The sequence below is a fragment of the Mobula birostris genome, unplaced genomic scaffold (assembly GCF_030028105.1).
Source record: "Mobula birostris isolate sMobBir1 unplaced genomic scaffold, sMobBir1.hap1 scaffold_1362, whole genome shotgun sequence".
Lineage (NCBI taxonomy): Eukaryota > Metazoa > Chordata > Chondrichthyes > Myliobatiformes > Myliobatidae > Mobula > Mobula birostris.
This window is the reverse complement of record NW_027274403.1, coordinates 56,663-74,455: the sequence shown is the minus strand read 5'-3', so window position 1 is coordinate 74,455 and position 17,793 is coordinate 56,663. Positions and strand designations below refer to the sequence as shown.

The 17,793-nt window shown below is 49.2% G+C and overlaps 1 protein-coding gene across 1 annotated transcript in view; it reads right to left on the bottom strand.

Annotated features, from left to right (window-relative positions):
• Positions 1 to 17,793, bottom strand: part of LOC140192449 (integrin alpha-X-like) — a 77,449-nt gene that overhangs the window by 28,246 nt on the left and 31,410 nt on the right. The window contains exons 13-16 of the mRNA XM_072250046.1: positions 15,963 to 16,114; positions 1,960 to 2,091; positions 1,697 to 1,770; positions 949 to 1,090 (exon numbers count right to left, since the gene is read on the bottom strand). Of these exons, the coding sequence (XP_072106147.1) occupies positions 949 to 1,090; positions 1,697 to 1,770; positions 1,960 to 2,091; positions 15,963 to 16,114 (500 nt within the window). The remainder of the gene's footprint in view (positions 1 to 948; positions 1,091 to 1,696; positions 1,771 to 1,959; positions 2,092 to 15,962; positions 16,115 to 17,793) is intronic.

Here is a 17,793-nt window from a genome sequence, read left to right as displayed (position 1 = left end):
GAGGGGGTCACAGAGGGATGAGGATGTCCTTGTCAACTTGCTCCTGGGGCTGGCGAAAATTGCCATCCGTGGCTCCTGGAAAAGGGTGGCAGGAGGTTCTCCCCGGGCGGACTGCCTGGCTATGTTTAGGGGGTATGTTCGTGCCCGGGTGAATATTGAAAAGGAATACGCGCAGTCCACGGCGACCGTCGAGGTGTTCCGGGACCGTTGGGCTCCGCGGGGTGTAAATGCCATCATTGATGAGGATGGCAATATATTGGTTTAACATGTATTGTCTGTTTGTAGTGTAGTAAATATGTTAGTCACTGGTTTTGTAAATATTGTATAGCACCGACATTTGTAATAAAGAATTTTGTAGAGAGAAAAAAAAAGGGGTCAGACACAGAGTGAATCTCCCTCCACACCGTCCCATCTCACACTCCCGGGGTCAGACAAAGAGTGAAACTCCCTCCACACCGTCCCATCACACATTCCTGGGGTCAGACACAGAGTGAAACTCCCTCCACACCGTCCCATCACACACCCCTAGGGTCAGATATAGATTGACTCTCCCTCCACACCGTCCCATCACACACTCCAGCGGTCAGACACAGAGTGAATCTCCCTCCACCCTGTCCCATCACACACTCCCAGGGTCAGACACAGAGTGAATCTCTCTCCACACTGTCCCATCATGCACTCCCGGGGTCTGACACAGAGTGAATCTCCCTCCACGCCGTCCCATCACACATCCAGCGGTCAGACACAGAGTGAATCTCCCTCCACACTGTCCCATCACACACTTCTGGGGTCAGACACAGAGTGAATCTCCCTCCACACCGTCCCATCACACACTTCCGGGGTCAGACACAGGGTGAAGCTCCCTCCACACCGTCCCATCACACAGAAATGTCCCTCTCTGCCCTCTCCCCTCCTCTCCCGCACTGGATCATCCCACACTGGCCTTACCTGGTCAAGGATGACTCTTTTGAAGGTAAGCCAGTTGGGATGGTGGAAGGTGAGCTGGGCCATGTAGGCGTCATCACCAGCGTTCTCCAAGGACACTTGGACCCTCAGCACAGTGTCCCTCCCTAGCACCAGCTCGTTCCCTCTGCAAAAGCAAACACACAGTATTGCTCCTGTCCCCTGACACCCCGTCACATGATCAGACGCCGGCATCATCTCCAACCCGATGAACCAGAGTGGACACGTCCATCATCATGCACGTGGGTTGTGCCCATCCTGATCTACTTCAGCTAGTCCTAATTGCCCACGTTTGGCCTGTATTCCTCCAAACCCTTCCTATTGATGTACCCGTCCGAGGTTCTTTGAAATGTGCCTTAACCATTTCCTCTGGGAGCTCATTCTATATACAGACCACCCCACCCTCTTGGTGAAAAAGTTGCCCCTCAGGTTCCTATTAAATCTCTCCACACTATCCTGAAACCTGCACCCACTAGTTCTTGATTCCCCATCCCCGGGGAAAAGACTGTGTGCATTCACCACATGAGGGGTGAGGGAGTGGGGGCAGAGGGGGAAGGGGGGAGGGGGAGGGGAAGGGTGAAGGGATGGAAAGATGAGTGGGAGATAGGGGGAGGGGACACAGTGATGTACAGGAGAAAGTGAGGGGAGAACAGCGACAGAACATACAGGGGGGCGCCAGTGGAGTGGATGGGGGAGCACTGAAGCGGATGGAGGGACAGTGGAGCAGACTTACCTAGAGAAATTGAAGAGGATTCGGAGGTAGTCGGGACAAAGACTCCCCAGTGCGCAGTCTCGCTCGAAGAACAGCTGATGTCAGTGGGACAGAGGGAGATCATGGTTAAAACCTGGCAGACACTCTGGTATGCACCCACAGTGAATTTGTCCAGGGCTAGCATCTGCCCCACTGGGCTTAATGGTTTGATGAATTTAATCCAACTTTCTCACACCATCCCTCTTGACGCCTCTCCCTCTCTGACGTTAAACGCAAGACCGTACCTGGCCAAGATGTGTGGTGTTGCATCTGTCGTTCAATATCGGCCGCAGGCCCTCATTCTCCAGCATCTCTTCTCCCTCCATGGTGAAGTTAACAGAAATCAGAATGGGTGTGAAATAGTCATGGACACATCTCTGAGGAGTAAAGATTCCAGACAATCAATAAAAATCTTTACATTTAAGATTAGCTTTATCAGATAATTTGTCACATGAACATTAAAACACACAGTGAAATGTGTTGATTGCATCAATGGCCACAGTCTGAGGACGTGCTGGCGTCAACATAGAAGCTCTCACAACTCTCTCATCCCAACCCTTTGGGCTGTGGGAGGAAACCCGAGCACCCGGAGGAAACCCACGCGGCCTCACAGACAGTGTCAGGAGTTGAACTGGGGTTGCTGGTGCTGTAATTGTGTTTCACAACCACAGTGCTGGGGTGCAGAGTGAGAACAGCTCGATTCAGTCAGCTGGCGATCAGCGGCTGGAGAATTTAGGGGAAGACTCAGCCTCTTACCTCTCCTGTGCTGTGACCGGCCTCACTGACTGCCGTTCAGTGGCACTGCTGTGAAACAGAGCAGTACCATACAGGAACAGGCCCCTCAGCCGCAGCCGTACCGGGTTGTTACGTTCGTAATCGAACTGAACTAATGCCTTCTGCCTGCACAATGTCCACACCCCTCCATTCCCTGTACATCCATACACCCATACTCCGGCCCAACAGTCTCTTAAACAGCTCGATCATAACTGGCCCCACCACCACTCTGGACACCCACCGCACACCTCCCCACTCATCTTCAGTACATGCCCTCTGGTATTAAACATTTCCACCGCTGCCCAGTCTATCTGTGCCTCTCATAAACTTCTGAACCACTATCAGATCTCCAGTCCGCTGCTCCAGACAAACACAAGTTTTTCCAATCTCTCGTTAACGCTCATTCTCTCCAATCCAGGCAGAATCCTGGTGAATCTCTTCTGCACCCTCTGCAAAGCACTCTCACATCCTTCCTGCAATGGGACGACCAGAACTGAGTGTACTACTCCAGATGCAGCCTGGACACGGTTTTATGAAGCTGCAACACAACTTCCCAACTTTTGAACAGTACAGTACCACCATATTGACCTGTGGGGCCACTGTCAGGGAGCCATGGACTTATTTTTGAGTCCTGCCCATGTGGACTCAGTGGACACGCTCTCCACTATTGCCTGTAGACACTCTTACACACAAACACACTCAGACACATACACACACTCACAGACACTCAGACACGCACACACACACTCACAGACACACACACACACACTCACAGACACTCTCACACTCACTCACACTCAGACACACACACTCATAGACACTCAGACACGCATTCACACACACTCACCCACTCACTCACTCACACTCAGACACACACACACACTCACTGAGACAAACACACACAGACACTCACTCAGACACACACTCACTCACAGACATTCACACACACTCACTGAGACACACACACTCTCACACTCAGACACACTCACTCAGACACACACACTCACTGACACTCAGACACACACAGACACTCACTGACACTCGGACACACATACACTCACTCAGACACACACACTCATTCACAGACACTCAGATACACACACTCACTCACAGACACGCACACACACACTCACAGACACTCTCACACTCACTCACACTCAGACACACACACTCATAGACACTCAGACACGCATTCACACACACTCACCCACTCACTCACTCACTCACACTCAGACACACACACACACTCACTGAGACAAACACACACACAGACACTCACTCAGACACACACTCACTCACAGACATTCACACACACTCACTGAGACACACACACTCTCACACTCAGACACACTCACTCAGACACACACACTCACTGACACTCAGACACACACAGACACTCACTGACACTCGGACACACACACACTCATAGACACTGAGACACACACTCACTCAGACACACACACTCATTCACAGACACTCAGACACACACACTCACTGAGACAAACACACACAGACACTCACTCAGACACACACTCACTCACCCACAGACACTCACACACACTCACTCACAGACACACACACACTCACTGAGACACACACACTCTCACTGACACTCAGACACACTCACTCAGCCACACACACTCACTCACAGACACTCAGACACACACACACTCATTCACTGACACTCACACACACACACACGCACTCAGACACACACGCACTCACTCACATTCAGACACACACACACACTCACAGACACACACACGCACTCACTCACATTCAGACACACACACACACACTCACAGACACACACACTCACTCACTGACACTCACTCATTCACTGACACTCAGACACACACACTCACTGACACAAACACTCACTAACAGACACTCACACTCACTCAGACACACACACACTCACAGACACACACACACCCACTCACAGACACTCACACACTCACTCACAGACACACACCCTTACACACACACTCTCACTCAGACACACACCCACACACTCAGACACACACACTCACAGACACTAACACACTCACTCAGGCACACACACACTCACAGACACACACACCGACTCACAGACACTGAGACACACACACTCATGGACACTCAGACACACATTCACACACACTCACCCACTCACAGACACTCACACACTCACTCACTCTCAGACACACACACTCATAGACACTCAGACACACACTCACACACACACACTCACTCAGACACACACACACTCACAGACACTCAGATACACACACATACACACTCACTGAGACAAACACACACACAGACACTCGCTCAGACACACACTCACTCACTCACACACACTCACTGAGACACACACACTCTCACACTCAGACACACTCACTCAGACACACACACTCACTGACACTCAGACACACACACACACACACACACACAGAGACACTCACTGACACTCGGACACACACACTCATAGACACTGAGACACACACTCACTCAGACACAGACACTCACACACACTCACTCACAGACACACACACACTCACTGAGACACACACACTCTCACTGACACTCAGACACACTCACTCAGCCACACACACTCACTCACAGACACTCAGACACACACACACTCATTCACTGACACTCACACACACACACGCACTCAGACACACACTCACTCACTCACATTCAGACACACACACACACTCACAGACACACACACGCACTCACTCACATTCAGACACACACACACACACTCACAGACACACACACTCACTCACTGACACTCACTCATTCACTGACACTCAGACACACACACTCACTGACACACACACTCACTAACAGACACTCACACTCACTCAGACACACACACACTCACAGACACACACACACCCACTCACAGACACTCACACACTCACTCACAGACACACACCCTTACACACACACTCTCACTCAGACACACACCCACACACTCAGACACACACACTCACAGACACTAACACACTCACTCAGGCATACACACACTCACAGACACACACACCGACTCACAGACACTGAGACACACACACTCATAGACACTCAGACACACATTCACACACACTCACCCACTCACAGACACTCACACACTCACTCACTCTCAGACACACACACTCATAGACACTCAGACACACACTCACACACACACACTCACTCAGACACACACACACTCACAGACACTCAGATACACACACATACACACTCACTGAGACAAACACACACACAGACACTCGCTCAGACACACACTCACTCACACACACTCACTGAGACACACACACTCTCACACTCAGACACACTCACTCAGACACACACACTCACTGACACTCAGACAGACACACACACACACACACAGACACTCACTGACACTCAGACACACACAGTCATAGACACTGAGACACTCACTCAGACACACACACACACTCATTCACAGACACTCAGACACACACACTCACTGAGACACACACACTCTCACTGACACTCAGACACACTCACTCAGCCACACACACTCACTCACAGACACTCAGACACACACACACACTCACTGACACTCAGACACACACACACACTCATTCAGACACACACGCACTCACTCACAGACACACACACACTCACTGACACTCAGACACACACGCACTCACTCACAGACATACACACACACACTGACACTCAAACACACACACTCACTCACAGACACTCAGACACAGACACACACTCACTCACAGACGCTCACACACACACGCGCTCACTCAGACACACACACACACTCACTTCCAGACACTCAGACACACACACATACTCACAGACACACACACACTCACAGACACTCAGACACACACACTCTGACACACACGCACACACTCTCAGACACACACACACACTCACTCAGACACACACAAACACACACACACTCACTCACTCACAGACACTCACACACACTGACACTCAGACACACTGACACTCAGACACACACACACTCACAGACACTCAGACACACACACACTGACAGACACTCAGACACACACACACACACTCACTGGCACTCAGACATACACACTCGCTCACTCAGACACACACACACACTGAGACACACAGACAGAGTCACCGACACACACACACACTCACTCAGACACTCACATATTCACAGGCACACACATACTTACTCACAGAGACTCACACACTCAATCACACTCAGACACACACACACACTCACTCACAATCAGACACATGCACACACTCACAGACACTCAGACACACACAGTCGCTCACTCAGACACACACACACTGAGACACACAGACAGAGTCACCGACACACACACACACTCACTCTCAGACACACACACACTCACTCACTGACACTCAGACACACACATATTCTGACACACACGCACACACTCTCAGACACACACTCACTCAGACACACACAAACACACAGACACTCACACACACTCACTGACACTGACACACACTCACAGACACTCAGACACACACGCATACTCACAGACACTCAGACACACACACATACTCAATGGCACTCAGACATATACACTCGCTCAGACACACACACACACTGAGAAACACAAACACAGACACACAGACACTCAGACACACACACACAAACTCACTGAGACACACACACTCACAGACACTCAGACACACACACACACACTCAGAAACACACACTCACACACACACTCACACACACTCACTCACACTCAGACACTCACACTCACTCACAGACACTCAGAAACACACTCACTCACAGACACTCACACATTCACATGCTCACAGACACACACACATTCACAGACACACTCAGACACTCACACATTCACAGACACACACACACTTACTCAGAGACTCACACACTCAATCACACTCAGACACACACACACTCACTCACAATCAGACACACGCACACACTCACATACACTCAGACACACACTCACTTTCAGACACACACACTCACTCACAGACACTCAGATACACACACACACACTCACTGAGACAAAGACACACACACTCACTCAGACACACACTCACTCACAGACACACACACACTCAATGAGACACACACTCACTCATAGACACTCAGACACACACAGACACTCACTCACACTCACTCAGACACAAACACACACTCATAGACACTGAGACACACGCTCACTCACTCACAGACACACACGCACTCACTCACAAACACACACACTCACTGACACTCAGACACTCAGACACAGACACACACTCACTCACAGACGCTCACACACACACACGCACTCACTCAGACACACACACACTCACTCCAGACACTCAGACACACACAATCACTCAGACACACACACACATACTCACTCACAAACACACACACACACTCACAGACACTCAGGCACACACATTCTGACACACACGCACTCACTCTCAGACACACACACACACTCACTCAGACACCCACACACACTCACTCAGACACCCACAAACACACACACTCACACACAGACACTCAGACACACACACACTCACAGACACTCAGACACACACATACTCACTGACACTCAGACATACACACTCGCTCACTCAGATACACACACACACTGAGACACACACACACAGAGTCACAGACACTCACACACACACACTCTTGCTCAGACACACACACACACACACACACACACACACTGACTGACACTAAGACACACACACACTCGGACACTCAGACGCACACAAACACACACTCACTCACTGACACTCAGACACACACACTCACTCAGACACACACAAACACTCACACACACTCACTGACACTCAGACACACACACTCACTCACTCACAGACACTCGGATACACACGCACACTCACAGACACAGACACACACACACATACTCAATGGCACTCAGACATATACACTTGCTCACTCAGACACACACACACACTGAGAAACACAAACACAGACACACAGACACTCAGACACACACACACAAACTCACTGAGACACACACACATTCACAGACACTCAGACACACACACACTCAGAGACACACACTCATACACACACTCAGACACACACACACTCACAGATACTCAGACACTCACCCACACTCACAGACACACACCCTTACACACACACTGACACACACTCACACACACACACTCACTCACAGACACTCACACATTCACATGCTCACAGACACACACTCACTCAGACACACACACACTCACAGGCACACACACACTTACTCACAGAGACTCACACACTCACACACTCAGACACATGCACACTCTCACGGACACTCAGACACACACTCACATTCAGACATACACACTCACTCAGACACACACACACTCACTCACAGACACTCACTCACACTCAGCCACACTCATACACTCACTCACAGACACACACACACTCAATGAGACACACACTCTCACGCTCAGGCACACAGTCACACACAGACACTCACTCACACTCACTCAGACACACACACTCATAGACACTGAGACACACACTCACTCACTCACTCACACTCAGACACACACACACTCACTCACAGACACTCAGACACACACAATCACTCAGACACACACACACATACTCACTCACAAACACACACACACACTCACAGACACTCAGGCACACACATTCTGACACACACGCACTCACTCTCAGACACACACACACACTCACTCAGACACCCACACACACTCACTCAGACACCCACAAACACACACACTCACACACAGACACTCAGACACACACACACTCACAGACACTCAGACACACACATACTCACTGACACTCAGACATACACACTCGCTCACTCAGATACACACACACACTGAGACACACACACACAGAGTCACAGACACTCACACACACACACTCTTGCTCAGACACACACACACACACACACACACACACTGACTGACACTAAGACACACACACACTCGGACACTCAGACGCACACAAACACACACACACTCACTCTCAGACACACACACACTCACTCACTGACACTCAGACACACACACTCACTCAGACACACACAAACACTCACACACATTCACTGACACTCAGACACACACACTCACTCACTCACAGACACTCGGATACACACGCACACTCACAGACACAGACACACACACACATACTCAATGGCACTCAGACATATACACTTGCTCACTCAGACACACACACACACTGAGAAACACAAACACAGACACACAGACACTCAGACACACACACACAAACTCACTGAGACACACACACATTCACAGACACTCAGACACACACACACTCAGAGACACACACTCATACACACACTCAGACACACACACACTCACAGATACTCAGACACTCACCCACACTCACAGACACACACCCTTACACACACACTGACACACACTCACACACACACACTCACTCACAGACACTCACACATTCACATGCTCACAGACACACACTCACTCAGACACACACACACTCACAGGCACACACACACTTACTCACAGAGACTCACACACTCACACACTCAGACACATGCACACTCTCACGGACACTCAGACACACACTCACATTCAGACATACACACTCACTCAGACACACACACACTCACTCACAGACACTCACTCACACTCAGCCACACTCATACACTCACTCACAGACACACACACACTCAATGAGACACACACTCTCACGCTCAGGCACACAGTCACACACAGACACTCACTCACACTCACTCAGACACACACACTCATAGACACTGAGACACACACTCACTCACTCACTCACACTCAGACACACACACACTCACTCACAGACACTCAGACACACACTCACACTCACTCACTCAGACACACACTCACTCACACTCAGACACACAGACGCACTCACTCAGACACATACACACTCACTGACACTCAGACACACACAGACTCTGACACACATGCACTCACTCTCAGACACACACACACTCAGACACACACAAACACACACACACTCACTGACACTCAGACACACACTCTGACACACACGCACACACTCTCAGACACACACACACTCACTCACTCAGGCACAAACAAACACACACACACTCACTCACAGACACTCACACACACTCACTGACACTCAGACACACACACTGACACTGAGACACACACACTCACTCACTCACAGACACTCAGACACATACTCAATGGCACTCAGACATATACACTCGTTCACTCAGACACACACACACTGAGAAACACAAACACAGACACACAGACACTCAGACACACAGACAAATTCACTGAGACACACACACACTCACAGACACTCAGACACACACACACACTCACACTTAGACACACACTCACAGACACTCAGGCACACACTCACTCAGAGACACACACTCAGACACACACACTCACAGACACACACTCACTCACTGACACTCACACACTCACTCACAGACACTCACACATTCACAGGCATATGCACACACTTACTCACAGAGACTCACACACTCACTCACACTGACACATGCACACACTCACTCACACTCAGACACATGCACACACTCACAGACACTCAGACACACACTCACATTCAGACACACACACTCACTCAGACACACACTCACTGAGACAAACACACACACACTCAGACACACACTCACTCACAGACACACTCAGCCACACACATACACTCACTCACAGACACACACACACTCAATGTGACACACACTCTCACACTCAGACACACACTCACTCACAGACACTCAGACACACACACACACTCACTCAGACACAAACACATACTCATAGACACAGAGATACACGCTCACTCACTCACACTCAGACACACACACACTCACTCACAGACACAGACACACAATCACTCACAGACACTCACACATTCACACACTCACACACTCATAGACACACACACACTCACAGAGACTCACACACTCACTCACACTCAGACGCACGCACACACTCACACTCAGTCACACATATTCACTCACAGACACAGACACACACTCACACTCAGACACACACACACTCACTCAGACACACACTCACTCACAGACACTCACACTCAGCCACACACATACACTCACTCACAGACACACACACACACTCAATGAGACACACACTCTCACACTCAGACACACACTCACTCACAGACACTCAGACACACACACAGACACTCACTCACACTCAGACACACACACACACTCATAGACACTGAGATACACGCTCACTCACTCAAAGACACTCACACACTCACTCACACTCAGACACACACACACTCACTCACAGACACACACTCACTCACAGACACACTCACACACTCATAGACACACACACACACTCATAGAGACTCACACACTCACTCACACTCAGATGCACGCACACACTCACACTCAGTCACACATATTCACTCACAGACACAGACGCACAATCACACTCAGATACACACACACTCACTCAGACACACACGCACTCACAGACACACACGCACTCACTCACTCACACACTCAGTCACAGATACTCAGACTCACTCACAGACATTCAGACACACACACACTCACTCACAGACACTCAGACACGCACACACTCTCTCACACACACTCAGACACTCAGACACACACACTCTCTCTCACTGACACTCAGACACACACACACACACACACACGCTCACTCAGACACACACACACAGTCACAGACACTCAGACACACACACTCTCGCTCACTCAAACACAAACTCACTGAGACACACACACACTCACTGAGACACAGACAGACACTCAGACACACACAAACACACACACACTCACTCACAGACACTCAGACACACACACTCAGTCACTCAGAGACATTCAGACAGCTGCACTCGCTCCCACACTTTCTCAAATTCACATGCAGATCTACTTGTGACAAGCACTTTGAAACATATGGTGAAATGCATCATTTGTGGTTAACAACCAACACACCCAGAGATAAAACAGAACATTGAAATTTACAGCACAGTACTTACAGGCCCTTCAGCCCACAACGTTGTGCCGACCATGTAATCTACTCTAGAAACTGCCCAGAATTACCCTACTGCATAGCCGTCTGTTTTTCTAAGCTCCGTGTACCTATCTAAGAGTCTCTTAAAAGAGCCTATTATACCTGCTTCCACCACTGTCACTGGCAGTGCATTCCACGCACCCACCACTCTGTGTGAAAAACTTACCCCTGACATCCCTCTGTATCTACCTTCAAGCACCTTAAAACTATGCTCCCTCATGTTAGCCATTTCAGCCCTGGGAATAAGCCTCTGACTATCCACACAATCAATGCCTCTCATCACCTTATACACCTCTATCAGGTCATCTCTCATCCTCTGTCCCTCCAAGGAGAAAAGGCCAAGATCATTCAATCTATTCTCATAAAGCACACTCTCCAATCCAGGCAACATCCTTGGAAATCTTCTCTGCACTCTCTCTATAGTATCCACATCCTTCCTGTAGTGAGGGACCAGAACGGAACACAGTACTGACAGTGAGGTCTGACCAAGGTAACATTACCTCACGGCTCTTGAATTCAGTCCCATGGTTGATGAAAGCCAACACACCATGTGCCTTCATTTTAAACCTGCACAGCTGTTTTGAGTGTCCTGTGGAAACAGACACCAAGATCTCTCTGATCCTGCACACTGCCAAGAGACTTACCATTAATACTATATTCTGTCATCAAATTTGACCTACCAAAATGAACCACCTCACGCTTATCTGGGTTGAACTCGATCTGCCACTTCTCAGCCCAGTTCTACATCCTATTGATGTCCTACTGTAATCTCTGACAGCCTTCCACACTATCCACAACACTCTCAAACTTTGTGTCATCAGCAAACTTACTAATCATCCAGGTCATTTATAAAAATCACAAAGAGGAGGGGTCCCAGATCAGATACCTGCGGAACATCACTGGTCACCAACCTCCACGCAGAATACGAACCATCGACAACCACCCTTTGCCTTCTGTGGGCAAGCCAATTCTGGATCCACAAATCAAGGTCCCCTTGGATCCTATGCTTCCTTACTTTCTGAATGAGCCTTGCATGGGGAACCTCATCAAATGCCTTACTGAAATCCATATACACTGCATCCACTGCTCAATGTGTTTTGTTACATCCTCAAAGAATTCAATCAGGCTTGTAAGGCACGACCTGCCCTTGACAAAGCTATGCTGACTATCCCCAATCAGATTATGTCTCTCCAAATGCTCATAAATCCTGCCTCTCAGATCTTCTCCAACAACTTACCCACCACGGAAGTAAGACTCACTGGGTTATCTCTACTCCCTTCCTTACTTACCCACCACGGAAGTAAGACTCACTGGGTTATCTCTACTCCCTTTCTTGAACAAGGGCACAAAATTTGCAACTCTCCAATACTCCAGTACCTCTCTCGTCCCTATTGATGATGCAAAGGTCACTCCAGAGGCTCAGCGATCTCCTCCCTCACTTCCCACAGTAGCCTGGGGTACATCTCATCTGGTCCCAGTGACTTATCTAACTTAATGGTTTTCAAAAGCTCCAGTATATCTTCTTTCTTAATGTTTATAAACTGCAGCGTTTCAGTCCACTGTAAGTCATCCCTACAATCGCCAAGGTCCTTTTCCCTGGTGAATACTAAAGCAAAGTATTCATTAAGTAACTCCACTATCTCCTCCGACTCCATGCATATGTTTCCACTATCGTTCCTGATGGGTCCTATTCTCATATTGCTCATCCTCTTGCTCTTCACATACTTGTAGAATGCCTTGGGGATTTCCTTAATCCTGCTCACCAAGGCCTTCTCATGGCCTCTTCTAGCTCTCCTCATTTCATTCCTAAGCTCCTTCCTGGCAATCTTGCAATTTTCTAAAACTCTATCAGTACCTAGTTTCCTGAGCCTTTCATAAGCTTTTCTTTTCTTCTTAACATCCTTTGTACACCATGGTTCTTTAACCCTACCATCCTTTCCCTGCTTCAGTGGAACACACCTATACAGAACTCTATTCAAATATTCCCTAAGCATTTGCCACATTTCTGTTGTGCATTTCCCCGAGAGCACCTGTTCCCAATGTATGTTCCCAAATTCCTGCCTAATAGCATCATATGTCCCCCGTCCGAATTAAACATTTCCCCAAATTATCTGTTCCCATCCCTCTCCAATGCTATGGTAAAGCAAATAGAGTTGTGATCACTACCTCCAAAATGCTCTGCCACCGAGACCTGACAGCTGACCAGGTTCATTTCCCAACACCAGATCAAGTACAGCCCACAAGTGACAACACAGCATGCCCATGAGGTATGAGAGATTTATGCAAATGGAACTAGAAATTAAATCAGATGGAAGAAAATGAAAAGAATACAGAAACCTCTTAATAAGATCGGGAATCGGGAATCCCTCTGTCACTTTATCAATGAGAAAGATCGGGCTCAATTGAAAAGCCGCCACATTTGCACATTCTGTTCAGATGCAGGAATGATTAAATGAGTCAGTGTACACAAGTGTAGGTTATTTCATTGTGATCAGAAATGTGACAAATGAATTTGAAATAAGGAAATTACATACACACCCACACTCTCTGTCTGTCTCTCTCTCACACACACACACACACACCACACTCTTGCACTCGCTCACTCTTTCTCACACACACTCAAAAATCTCTCTACCTTACATACACTCCCTCTCACACTGACACATTAACACACTCACGCTCTCTCACAATCCCTCCCTCACATGCATGCGCACACACTCTCACACAGAGTCTCTCCTACACATACTCTCTCACACTCTCCCACACACTCACTTTCAGTCTCACCCACACACTCTCTCACATTCTCTCATACTCTCTCTCTCACACAGTCTCACTCTCCCTCTCTCTCTCTCACACACACGGTCTCACTCTCCCTCTCTCTCTCACACACACACACAGACAGTCTCTCTCTCTCTCTCACACACACACACACAGTCTCTCCCTCTCTCTCTCTCACACACACACACACAGTCTCTCTCTCTCACACACACACACAGAGTCTCTCTCTCACACACACACACACACACACAGTCTCTCTCTCTCACACACACACAGAGTCTCTCTCTCTCTCACACACACACACAGTCTCTCTCTCTCACACACACACACAGAGTCTCTCTCTCTCACACACACACACACAGTATCTCTCTCTCTCTCTCACACACACACACACACACACACACACACACACACACAGAGTCTCTCTCTCTCTCACACACACACAGAGTCTCTCTCTCTCTCGCACACACACACACACACACACACACACACACACACACAGTATCTCTCTCACTCTCTCACACACACACACACACACACACACAGAGTCTCTCTCTCTCACACACACACACACACAAATTGGGTGTTTCCCAAAGACATACTGTTCTCTCACCGGGAGTAGAAGTTCGAACGGCAGACATCTCTCCCAGCCCTGCACCCGGACGCTCCCGTCTAGCCTTCTGGCAGACGTCTTGAAGAGAGCCCTGGCGGTCTGCTGCTGGGGGTCCAGCTGCAACGTGTAGTTGATAATGCCTCTGGGATCTCCTGGTGGGAACATAAGGGGAAGTCAAGACATCGGCCTCAGTCCATCCACAGATCTCCCTCCCACCATCACCGTCGAAGGGAAGAGCAGTGGTGAAAGGGGCACAGGGAGGAGGAAGGGGCAGTGAGTGGGGGGGTAAGGTGAGGAGGGAGTGCCATGCTGTTGGATGGTGAGGAGAGAACACTGTGGGAGGGGAGGCAAGGAGAGAGGAACGGTAAAAAGGGAGGGATGGTGAGGGAACCCACACAAAAATTCTCACTCAATGTCAGTGAAACTAACGAGCTGATGAGTGACTCCAGGGAGATGAAGGAGGCTGAATGTGCACCAGTCTACACTGGGGGGGGGGGGTCAGTGGTGCACAGAGTCAGCAGCTTTAAATCCCAGGGCGTTAACATCTCGGGTGACCTGCCCTGGACCCAGAACACTGATACAATCACAAGGAAGATTTGTCAGTGTCTTTACTTCCTCAGGAACTGGCCTTCTCCTATGTGGGACCTCCCATTTTACACCCGTCTACAGTCAGGACTAACCTTCTCCCATGTGTGACATCCCATTTTACATCCGTCAATAGTTAAGAGTTGACAAAACTCTCCCCACTTCCTCCCATGGGGTTAGCCCATACATTTCACATTTGCCACATTATTGTAGCACCATCAAGGGCTGTTCACTGCTGCTCTAACAGCAAACCATGGGTCATCAGTGATCTGAAGGCTTTTCTCAACCACAAAAAGGGAGCCTTTAGATCAGGAGACAGGAGGAATTGAAACACGTGCAGAGGACTTTAAACGAGATGATCAGGGTGTCTGAAGAAGAATACAGGAGAGAGTCAGAGAACAAGCCTGGGCAGAGTAGCACACGGGAGGTGTGGAGAACATCACTGGCTTCAATCAGCCTAGCTGTAGAGCCTCGGGATGGAGCCGTGAATGGGCTAACGAGTTAAACCAATTCTTCAATAGGTTTGACAATTGCCCTCCTGTTCACCCCCTGCCACCCCCAGCACACCGGTCTAGCTGCCGAGGCACCCAATACTTCCTCAGCAACAATGCCTCCCCTCCTCCTTCCTACCTCCTCCAATTCAACACAAGCTACCACTGTCTACATTCCCTTCCTTGCCCTGCACCTACCATCCACACCTCCACATACCAACTGCTATCGTCCCGATCTTCACCACCGAAAGCCCCCACCTTCTACCAACTCCAGTTATCATGGACTCACCTTCACTACTGGGCAGGTGAAAAGGGCTCTGGGAAACTCAGACACGGCAAGTCATCGGGACCAGATGGTGTGAACCCCAAGGTCCTGGAGGAGTGTGCTGAGCAGTTGTGTGCAGTTCTCCAGCACAGTTTCAACCTGAGTCTCAGCCTGGAAAGAGTCCTGATAGTGTGGAAAACATCATGTGTGGTTCCAGTATCCAAGAAGGGCCAACAGAAAGTCTTGAATGACTACCGTCCAGTGGCTCTGACCTCACACATCATGAAGACCCTGGAGAGGCTGGTCCTGGCTCACCTCCGACCCCTGGTCAGATCAGCCCTCGATCCCCTGCAGTTTGCCTACCGGAGCACATTGCTGTCATCTACCTGCTGAACAGAGCTGACTCCCGTTTGGATAAGCAGGGCAGCGCTGTGAGGATCATGTATTTTGATTTCTCAAGGTCCTTCAATACCGTACAGCCCACATTGCT